The 12,077-nt window shown below is 45.5% G+C and overlaps 1 protein-coding gene across 1 annotated transcript in view; it reads right to left on the bottom strand.

Annotated features, from left to right (window-relative positions):
* CACNA1I (calcium voltage-gated channel subunit alpha1 I) overlaps positions 1-12,077 on the bottom strand; it is a 2,078,868-nt gene that overhangs the window by 623,690 nt on the left and 1,443,101 nt on the right. The window contains 1 exon segment of the mRNA XM_040359583.1: positions 6,930-7,056. Within this exon segment, the coding sequence (XP_040215517.1) occupies positions 6,930-7,056 (127 nt within the window).

Here is a 12,077-nt window from a genome sequence, read left to right on the forward strand (position 1 = left end):
TAAACTGGTCAAATCTATGGGCCTGATTCATAGAATCTGTTACGCATAGATAGGGCTAGATCCGACAGTGTTACACTGTGTTACACTGTCAGATCTTTTTTTCAATTTAAAAATGGCGCCGGGGGCGTTCCCGCTGATTTACGATAAATAATGTGTAAATCAGCGAGATACGCAAATTCACGAACGTACGCGGACCCGTCGCAGTGTTCTTATGTCGTTTCCGTAGCGGTTTTCCCGTCGTATACTTACCCCTTCTTTTATCAGGCACAGCCAATGTTAAGTATATCCGGCCTGTTAAGTATATTTTCCTACGTCGTTTGCGTACGCCGATTCACGAACACGCGCGTCGCAAGTCCCGCTCACGTCGCAACCACTGACGTCCTAGTGACGTCAGTGGGAGCAATGCACGCCGGGAAATTCCCCGGACGGCGCATGCGCATTTAAATCGGCGTGGGAACGCGCCTGATTTAAATAGTACACTCCCCTAGCCGCGGAATTTGAATTCCGCCGGGGGATTTAGGATCCGCCGTCGCAAGTTTGGAGGTAAGTGGTTTTTGAATTAGCCACTTGCCTCCTAAACTTGCAGGAGCGGATCTTAATTCACGTAAATCGAGCGGATCTATAGATCCGCTGAGCCAGGGCTCAAAATTTCAAGTCCTGAGCCACTAGCCAGGCCTCAAGAGTTACTCGCCACCAGTTGCCCCACCTAATTCATACACTGCCCTGCGCCTAATTGCACCTGTAAACACGCCCTCGTAGATTGTTTTATGCAGAATCAAGTTACAAAATTAAATATTACCAACAACAACTTTAACAAAATGGGACAGGGCACTGGGGGCAGACCAGAGGGACAGGGCACTGGGGGCAGACCAGAGGGACAGGACACTAGAACTGGGTCTCTTCACCATTCTCTTGCTGTCTCCTCTGCAACTCCCATCCATCCTCTCTCTATCTCCCATTTATCTCATCATCAGGAGCCTGTGTGTGCGGCTCCACGCTTGCATGTCCCCACTTCCCCCTTTTATTCAGGCTGGCAGAGAGGAGAGGAGCTGCAGCACAGCGGGAGGGAGTACAATCCAGTGCTGAGATGCACACAACTGCACAGCCATTGACACTATATCACAGCGCACACTGACAGCGCACAGCACACATTGAGACCAGTCTGTTCACAGTGCTCAGGCTAAACTTACATAGAGCACAAGGAGAAGAAAACTGCACAAACTAGAAGGCTGCCGCTCTCATGTCAGGGCAACTTTCAGTGAGCGCTGCACCGGAGTGGTAATTAGTGCAATCCTCCACCTCACTCATTACTTTCTGCTCTCCAGCTACATTGGTCGGGGCCCGGGGGAGGGGGGCAGGCTCAGAGAGGTCATACTGTTAGGTACCATGGCTTAATGAGAATTGTAAGGAGAGCACCTGTGTACTGCTCTGCCTGTGCGCAGCTCAACAGACTACTTTTCCCGAGCATGCACCTTTCCTCTTCGGCCGCCAATCTCATCGGGACTCTAAGTGTAGGCACAGATTGGAGGGAGATTGGTCATGCAGCCCTGTCATCACTCGCCCCCAGCTTAAATCCACTCGCCAAATGCTAGTAGGCAAGTGGAAATTTTGAGGGCTGCGCTGAGCTACGTGAATCTGGCCCTGTATGTCCGCTTTTTCATCCATCCGTTTGCGGATGAAAAAGGGACATACATTGGTCCCTATGTGATTGCGGGTGTCAGCGGATAAACATCAGCTGACACCCGTAATCACCCGCCTCCGCAAAGATCCGATTTTGCGGACGGAAGAAAACCCAATTTTTTCTTCTGTCTGAGGATCGGATCGGATGAACACGGACACACGGTACGTGTTCATCCGATCCCCCATAGGGGAGAGCGGAGAAAAGACAGGGCGGTCCCTGCACAGTACTGCGATTTTACTGCGATTTGCGTTTTGTTTACACTGTATATAGCTGGTTGCTAAGGGGGGTTCGGGAAGCCGGCCGCCGCGTCCTTAACAACTGATGAGTCATCAGTTGTCAGCGGGCTCCCCACTGAAAGTATAAAAAAAGAATTGCCGGCTAAAAAAAAAAAATGAGAAAAAAAATCAGCGTGGGGTCCCCCCCAGGTCCATACCAGGCCCTTGGGTCTGTTATGGATTCAGAGGGGACTCCCACAAATTCCATACCGGACCCTTATCCGAGCATGCAGCCCGGCAGGTCAGCAACCAGCTATATACAGTGTAAAAAAATTAAATAAAAAAAAAAACGCAAAGCACATGTGGGTCCGTCCATTGAATTCTATTACATGCAAAACTCTGCATTTTGTGGGGAAAAAAGTCCCTGGCCCTTTCCAAAAATGCAGAGGCACAAAAATGCATAGATGTAAACATGTTCCATAGGAACCCATGTTAAAAAATTTCCCTGCATTTCTGCAAAATGCAAAAAACGCATTAATGTGAATAGAGCCTAAGACGTATGATACTCCATTTAATTCCATTCAAAGCTGTAGTGTTAATTAAAGTAATACAAACTATTTTCAAAGAAGGCGTAAGCATGTGTATTTTTAGTAGAACCAATCAATGGGAACATCACTAAAATAATGTAGTTTTGATTAAAAGGTAATTAGGATATCTGGTGCATAAAATAAATATACATATGGTGCTAGGAAGACCTGCAGTGGAGAAAGCTGGTTTATTTCATTCTTGCTTTATACCACTCTGCCAGTGTTAGAGCAGGGGTAGGAAACCTTAAAAAGGTGAAGATCTGCCTGAGCTACATAGAAGAGATCAAAGATAACTGAGGTTCGGTACCCCCCCCCTTTTTTTTATTAAGAAATTAACTAGGAAGACACCAATAAAAAGTAAGGACAACATTAAGAAAACTTATACAAATATAGCAAAACAAACATCCCTATAAAAATATAAACTAAGCCCACCCTTAAAGCTCTGGCCAGTGTAAGTAGTGTATGTATGGCAGTGTCCAGAGTTCGTTAGTAGTTAGGGCAGTGTACAGAGGTCAGTAGGATGATCATGTAGGCCAGTGTAAATTGTCAGTAGTTTTTAGGGTAGTGTACAGAGATCAATAGTATGTAGAGCAGTGTACAGGGATCAGTAGTATGTAGGGCAGATGTGTGAATCTGCCAGATATTAACATGTATTTCACATTATACTGAGAGGAAGAAATGGTTAATGGCTAGTGCTAAAGGGTCAAACCTACTACTGACCTCTGTACACTGCCCTACATACTACTGACCTCTGTACACTGCCCTACATACTACTGACCTCTGTAAACTGCCCATTAGAATAGAGGCCATTAGAATAAAGGGCAGTGTACAGGGGTCAGTAGTATGTAGGTCAGTGTACAGGTGTCAGTAGAATGCAGGGCAGTGTACAGAGGTCATTAGTATATGGGGCAGTGTACGGGGGTCAGTAGTATGTAGAGCAGTGTACAGGGGTCAGTAGTAGGTGGGGAAGTGTACAGGGGTCAGTAGTAGGTGGGGAAGTGTACAGGGGTCCGTAGTAAGTAGGGCAGGGTACTGGGGTCAGTAGTAGGTATGGCAGTGTACAGAGGTTAGTATTATGTAGGGCAGTGTAGAGGGGTCAGTAGTATGTAGACAAGCGTACAGGGGTCAGTAGTATGCAGGACCATGAACAGAGGTCAGTAGTGGGCAGGGCAGTTTACAGCAGTCAGCAGGACAGTGAAGAGGGGTCACTACGGCAGTGGATGGGGGTCAGCAGGGCAGAGGATGACAGCTAGCACAGCAGTGGGTGGGGTCAGTAGGTAAGGAGTAAGTAATGGAGAGCACAGGGGTCAGGAGTAAGTCATGCAGATTTCAGTAGTAAGCAGTGCAGCGTTCAAAGGTCAGAATAATGTGACACAGAATTCACAGGTCAATCCTAACGCAAAGTGCAGGGTAGGTTGAATGTAAGCAGAAGTCAGTGGTCATTAATAAGCAGTCTTCCTCTCAGTATAATGTGAAATAAATGTTCATATCTGGCAGATTCACGCATCTGCATTGCAGGAAGCAGCATAATATAACAGTGTAGGGCAGTGTACAGGGTTCAGTAGGATGATCATGTAAGACAGTGTAAAGGGGCCAGTAGTATTTAGGGTAGTATTCAGAGGTCAGTAGTATGTAGAGCAGTGTCCAGGGGTCAGTAGGATGTAGGGTGGTGTAGTAGTAAGAAAAACCGGCAAAACTGTAATCCTTGAAATGTCGTTTATTGGTACATCAGAGTGACAATAAAACAATAATGCTGACGCATTTCGGCAATAGCCTTAGTCGTACAGTTTTGCTGGCTCTTCTTACTACTGTTGCATTGGAGTGTGTTGGGACACATCGAGCCTCGGCACCTGTGAGTGGACCTGGTTTATGGATTGGGTTGTCCTATGTAGGGCGGTGCACAGGGGTCAGTAGTAGGTAGGGCAGTTTACAGGGGTCATTGGTGTGTAGGGCAGTGTACAGAGGCCAAGCAGGATGAGGGGCAGTGTACAGGGGTTAGTAGTATGTAGAGCATGTATAGAGGTCAGTAGTAGGAAAGGCAGTATACAAAGGTCAGTAGGATGATCATGTAGGGGTAAACTAGTCAGTAGTATTTAGGGTAGTGTGCAGTGGTCAGTAGTATGTAGAGCAGTGTCCAGGGGTCAGTAGGATGTAGAGCAGTGTACGGAGGTCAGTAGGAAGTATGGCAGTGTCAATAGTATGTAGGGCGTTATACAAGGGTCAGGAGTATGTAGGGCAGTGTACAAGGGTCAGTAGTATGTAGAGCAGTGTAGAGAGGTCAGTAGGGTGTAGTGCAGTGTACAGAGGTCAGTAGGGTATAGGGAAGTTTACAGAGGTCAGTAGTATGTAGGGCAGTGTACAGAGGTCAGTAGTAGGTTTGACCCTTTAGCACTAGCCATTAACCATTTCTTCCTCTCAGTATAATGTGAAATACATGTTAATATCTGGCAGATTCACACATCTGCATTTCGGAAAGTAGAATAACAGTGTATGGCAGTGTACAGGGTTCAGTAGGATGCTCATGTAGGGCAGTGTAAAGAGGCCAGTAGTATTTACGGTAGTATACAGAGGTCAGTAGTATGTAGAACAGTGTGCAGAGGACAATAGTAGGCAGAGCAGTGTACAGAGGTCAGTAGTATGTAGGACAGTGTACAGAGGTCAGTAGTAGGTAGGGCAGTTTACAGCGATCAGCAGGACAGAGGACAGGGGTCAGTACGGCTGTGGGTGGGGATCAGCAGGGCAGAGGATGGTGGTTAGCATGGCAGTGGGTGGGGTCGGTAAGTAATGGAGAGCACATGGGTAAGTCATGCAAAGTTCGGTAGTAAGCAATGTAGAGTTCAGAGGTCAGAAGAATGTAACACCGAGTTCAGAGGTTAGTCGTAACACAGAGCGCAGGGTCAGTTGAATGTAAGCAGAAGTCAGTGGTCATTGCCATGCAGCTGCCCGTTTGTACCTATAGCCTCGGCCATTAACAAATTTCTTCCTCTCAGGCAACTGCCACTATGGGAAATAAATGTTGATATCTGGCAAATTCACACATCTGCATTATAGGAAGCAGCATAATATAACACTGCCAACTCATCACTGAGGGACAGCCATTACAGCCTGATGTCTCTTAGCAAAGACCCCCTGCTGTTTTACAAATATCCAACATTCAAGTTACCGGTTTGTTTTCCAGCATGTGTCCCATCAGACTCTGTTGTGGCAGTGATAACACAAGCTTTGTGCTTGCTGGGCAGGGACTGTCATAGCTCACCAATTGAAGCAAGCTCTCTCATTCCTGCATTATCTTAATGCAGCGATGTTCACAAGTCCCTCGGCCTTCCGGGACTCTCCTCCTGATTGGCTGAGACACAGGAGCGGCACCATTGGCTCCCGCAGCTGTCAATAAAAGTTAGTTAGAGGAGAGGAGGGGACAAAAGGCAGCTCCATGTCTAAATGGACACACGGAGCTGCAGCTCGGCTTGCGTGCCCCTACAGCAAGTTGTTTGCTGTGGGGGCACTCAACAGGAGGGAGGGGCTAGGGGAGCTCAAGAGGAACCCAAGAAGAGGAGGATCCAGGCTGCCCTATGCAAAACTACTGCACAGAGGAGGTAAGTATAACATGTTTGGTTTGTTATTTAAAAAAAAACAACCAGTTCTTCACAGATATCCTGGAATAAATTGTGGATAATAATTACATAATAGTCCCATCTCGGGTAGTCCAAGATATATTCTGACTGTCCATTATTTTCTGGCTCATGCTTTCTAAGAGCTTTTGGGTCCCACGGCCCTCCCGTTACAGTACTGATTGGCACTGACAGGTGGCACTGGTGGTCACTGGCAGGGGCAGTACTTGTGTCCACTAATGAGGCAGAATTCCCTCTTCCACTGGGGACCGATGTCCCTCACTCAGCAGCCGGTGATCGTCTTTTTTTTCTCCTCACGCTGTCAGAGCGAGGAGAATTAAAAGAAAGATTACCAAGCTTTGTTTTGATCACGTGTCATTCTATAACCCCCCCCCCCCCCGCTTATCATCTCACGGCAGGAGAGAGGCCCCCCGGTTCTCTGCTCCAGGGGGGCCCTGCCTAAAGCTGTGTAAGGGGCCCCAAGATTTGTGGCTGCCCTGTCTGTGATATTACTGTAATATTACTTTGAATTGCAAATCATCATCAGATAAACTAGGGAATTAATGATGGACACAAGCTTGTTTATTTTTGTATATGTATTCTGCCCCTTATAAAATATGATGGGCTACAAGTAAAAATAATTAAACTCTGTTGTGGAAAAAAAGTCCATTAAATTACATAAAAATTGCAAAATTTCAAGTAAAAATTCAAATCATTACCTATAACATAGCAATATCTAAAAACCCAGTAATAGGCCTATATATATATATATATATATATATATATATATATATATATATATATATATATATATATATAATAATACATGTGTCAGTACCTGCACTCCAAGGATGCCAAAAATGATGAAGAAGGCACAACAAATCAGTACAATATTTCCGATTGGTTTTAAAGAAGATATTAAGGTTTCCACCACCAGCTTCAGACCTGGAGCTCTGCTGATTACTCTGAATCAAAGTGAAAGAAAGGCAATAGTAATAAATTCATCTGTTAATAGAAATCTATTGTAAAAAATATATATATTATTTATAATGTGATATACTGTATTGAACCATTGAAATGCTGCATGTCCAACACCATTGTCAACCTGATTTTCCCATTCTATCCTAAGTGCAGGAACACATACTGTAGGCTTTTTTTTCAGACACAGTATTAAGGCATTTATACCTAAGTAAAATGGTCTTGTATGTTAACGCAGCAAACAAAGGCCTCAAGCACACTGGTTTATTGTAAATGGCATTTATCCTGACAGGAGAAAATCATCATTAAAAACACACCTAAGCGAGGGGGTGTGTCGTCAGAGCTCCAAGATGGACGCTTAACCTTGAAGCTCCATCAGACCGCCAGGGAAAAACAATGCCACCGGAGCCATACAGCCCCTTAAGTAGCTGCACTCAGGCAGAGGAAACTCAGCCGGTGTTTCGTCACATATGGCTACCCATCACATTTGGCTACCCGCTGGAGTGCGCATGCGTGACTCCGCCATATGCCTTCCAACACTTTTACAAATGTGATGGGTAGCCAAATGTGACGAAGAATATAGCTAGAGAATTTAGCTGAAAGGAATTAGTGAACGTTTTAGTAATTGCTTTTTGATGAGAATTTAGCATTTGTAATAGTGTTGGAACGCATATGGCAACGTCATGCATGCGCACTCCAGCAGGGAGGGAAATGTGATGGGTCGCCATATGTAACGAAACACCGCCATCCAAGCATGACACAGAAACGGAACGGCCTGCTGATTCAGCCTGGCAAGCTGACCGGCTTCTTCCCCTCAGCGCTGAGACCACAACAAAATGGCGGTGGAGTCCGTGCCTCGCAGGTGAAAGAATGGGCCGCTGCCTTACCTCCCAGTGCAGCCGAACATCTCCCTAACAGCACGCAGGCACTACAAGCCAGCAGATTATCCTCAGCAGCCTCAACCCCCACAACCATAAGCCCAGCTAAAACCAGGCAGCACATCACATCGCCAGGAGGGAGCTTCTGGTCACAAGACATGGAGGTGAATGGACTGCAGGCTTCACAGAGACCCAGCACCTCAGATACACCAGATCCAATTGCAGGATTCCCTACATCTGATCAGCCAGTGTCTGACACTGTGTTAAAAGACATGCTAATGTCACTCAGATCTTCCCTACATAATGACATGCTCTCTACAGTCAGGAAATGTCAGGAAGCGGTTCAAATTATAGGAGAAAGGGTTGAGCATGTGGAGAAGGCCACGGGAGAATATTCTAAATCCTTTAACACCTTGGTGGATGCACATGAAATCTCATGGATGAGAGACAAAATATCTGATTTAGAAGATGGATCCAGGAGGAATAACCTTAAAATCAGAGGAATACCAGAAACAGTGAATGCTACACAACTCCTACTATGGGCTAGATTCAGGTAGGGGCGCGTATTGTTACAGCGGCGCAGAGTATCGTATTTACGCTACGCTGCCGTAAGTTAGAGAGGCAAGTGCTGTATTCACAAAGCACTTGCCTCCTAAGTTACGGCGGCGTATCGTAAATGGGGCCGGCGTAAGCGAGCGTAATTCAAATGAGGATGAGGGGGCGTGTTTTATGTTAATTCTTGGTGACCCGACGTGATTGACGTTTTTCCCGTCCAGCCCTATTTGCGAACGACTTACGCAAACGACGTAAAAAATTCAAAATTTGACGCGGGAACGACGTCCATACTTAACATTGCGTACGCCTCATAATAGCAAGAGCAACCTTACGCCGAAAAAGCCTAACGTAAACGACGTAAAAAAATAGCGCCGGGCGTACGGAAATTTGTGAATCGGTGTATCTAGGTAATTTGCATATTCTACGCCGAAAACGACGGAAGCACCACCTAGCGGCCAGCGTAAATATGCACCCTAAGATATGACGGTGTAAGAGACTTACGCCAGTCCGATCTTAGGCTAATGTCAGCGTATCTTGCTTTCTGAATAAATAAAGAAGATACGCCGGCGCAGCTTTGAATTTACGCAGCGTATCTATCGATACGCCGGCGTAATTCAATGCTGAATCTAGCCCTATTTGTACAAGACATGTTTTCAGCCCTAGCACCAGCACTGTCGGCCATGGAACTCACAGTTGATAGGGTCCACAGGGTACCCAAACCATCATTCCTGGCAGATGATATTCCCAGAGATGTTTTGCTCAGGATACACTTTCACTGAGCAAAATAAATTCTCTTAAACACTTTTCATAAACCTGACCAACGTCCAGCCACATATGCATCCCTGCAACTGCTCCCGGATCTTTCCAGACATACTCTTCAGCGCAGACATAACCTGACCACCATCACCAAGGCCCTCTGCAATCACCACATTCCACACACATGGTGTCAGGAAAGGTTTCACCTGCTGGTGGCACTGTCAAATCTATGGGCCACAGTACTGGTATCCACCAGCAAGTGTCTTCCGCCAATCTGGACTTGACATCATCTCCTGTAATCAGGCGCCACCTGAAACTGATTGCAGGAGGTGTATATATACCCGGAAGTTGCTGCACACATTTGTCTTGGTATTGTTCTTTGAGCCCTGACCTGTGTTCACTAGCCTGTGATCCTGTATCCTGACCCTGTATGCTGTTATCCTGCTGTCCTGTGACCCTGTATCTATTCCTGGACCCCTGCCCTGCAGCCTGATTCCTTCCACCTGTTCCCCCTGTCTTTTGTTTTGTTGCCAGCCCAATCTGCTTGATCTCCCGTGTATGACCCTGGCTTGTTTACAATTATGATTACATCTTACTCCTGTATATACTTTTGGTTTAGGCAGTTATTTGTTGTGTGTCAACGGGGTTGGTTGCTTGTTAATCACTGTTTGTCATATTGGAGGTGCATTTACTTTTCTTTATTTACTTTCCTTATAATAAATTATGTTATTTTCACTTACTTCACTTACACGTGTTTGGTTAACTCTGTTGCAGTCCACACAGTTCTGGTCACACCAGTCCATGACAAATGGAAATACCCAGCAACATTGTCCATCACACATGACGGAGCTACTACGATGGTGTCATCTCTGGGGGAAGGGCTATCTTCTCTACGTCAGTGGGGTATCAATGTAAATTCACCCCCCAATCCTATCCAAGTAGATAGGGCTCTAGACACACAAGCAGATTGGCAGGTTGTGTTCTACAAACGTTCTTCACAGCAGAAAAAATCCAAAGGAGCCTCCTAAGCAACCGCCTACTGCCTTGCCATAACCTTTCCCTGGCTATGGTCACATATGGATATATATCCAGTACCCTCCATTTCCTTTGACATGGCGCAATGTTCACCGTTACCCTTGTGGATTCTATTTTTACCAGCTTATTAGGTTTGTTCGTATTTCAGTTCATTATGTTTTGTTTTCTTATATGCCTTTCCTGTACACCAGGGGTCTCCAAACTGCGGCCAGAGGGCCAGAGGTGGCCCTTTGCTAGCCTTGATCTGGCCCTTGGGGCACAATTCCTCCCACTTATATGAGACACTATTCCTCCCACTGACAACAATGGGCACTATATCTTCCACTGATACTAATGATGGAATACTATTCCTCCTACTAATAGGGGGAATACTTCTCCTCCTATTGACCACCAACCCTGAGGCCATATTTATTCTCACTTATGGTGGGCCTGTGACATTTTCTGCCCCTGCAGGCCACAATCCGGCCCTCCTCAAATCTAAAGAACAATAAAGTGGCCCTTTGTTTGAAAAGTTTGGAGACCCCTGCTGTACACCAACGGCCACAAGAGAAAACCGCAAGTTCATTTTTATTGAAACATCTCCAATCTACAAACAACCTGATCATATCTTCACGCACCTCCGAGAAGTCTTCTCTTCCACAGAGGTAAACATGCTGAGACCTATACACCAATTCCCGTTTTGTCTGCCTCACATTCATTGCAGTAAAAGTGTTAACCTCATTCTGCACACAAACCACATGATAATCAACCATGACCATTAAATGCCTGTCCCGGATTGTTAAAGGGGTTGTAAAGACAAAAATATTTTCCTCTTAAATTAAAGTCTGACAGTAGCTGATAAAGTAAAAAGTCATGTTTTGCATTATAACTAGAGTTGAGCGGACACCTGGATGTTCGGGTTCGGACCCGAACCCGGACTTTGAAAAAAAAGTTTGGGTCCGAACCCGAACCCGGACTTTGACCCGAACCCGAACCCCATTGAAGTCAATGGGGACCTGGACTTTTGACTACAAAAATGTCTCTAAAAAACTAAGGGAAAGGGCTGGAGGGCTGCAAATGGCAGCAAAATGTCGGGAAGAGCATGGCAAGTACTCTGGAAATAAACGTGGATAGGGAAATAACTTAAAATAACATAAAAAAAATAAAAATAAAAAATATAATGATTTTGACCTTGGAGGACGAGGTCCATACAGTTTTGTTCAAAATTATTCAACCCCCCAATGCTGTAAAGGGTTTTAGGGAATTTAGTGTACATTTGTAATTGTATTCAGAATGAAATCCTACAAGGACTTCATAAAGAACCATATGCAACTAATATGATATCAATTGGTTTTGTAATACAGTAGTAAATGCAAAATTCAAGGCAATGGGCACTGTTGAAACGCTACCTGGTCGTGGCAGAAAGAAGATGCTGACTTTGACTGCTGTGCGCTACCTGAAGCGTAGAGTGGAGAAAAGTCCCTGTGTGACTGCTGAGGAACTGAGAATATATTTGTCAGATGTGGGTACTGAAGTTTCTGCTCAGACAATACGGCACACACTGCGTAATGAAGGCCTCCATGCCAGAACTCCCAGGCGCACCCCCTAGCTGTCTCCAAAGAATAAGAGTCGACTGCAGTATGCCGAAAGTCATGTGGGCAAACCACACACGTTTTGGGATTGTGTTGTGTGGACTTATGAAACAAAATTACAACTGTTTGGGCCCATGGATCAACGCTATGTTTGGAGGAGGAAGAACAAGGCCTATGATGAAAAGAACACCTTGCCTACTGTGAAGCATGGCG

The sequence above is a fragment of the Rana temporaria genome, chromosome 7 (genome assembly GCF_905171775.1).
Source record: "Rana temporaria chromosome 7, aRanTem1.1, whole genome shotgun sequence".
NCBI classification, from domain to species: Eukaryota; Metazoa; Chordata; class Amphibia; order Anura; family Ranidae; genus Rana; species Rana temporaria.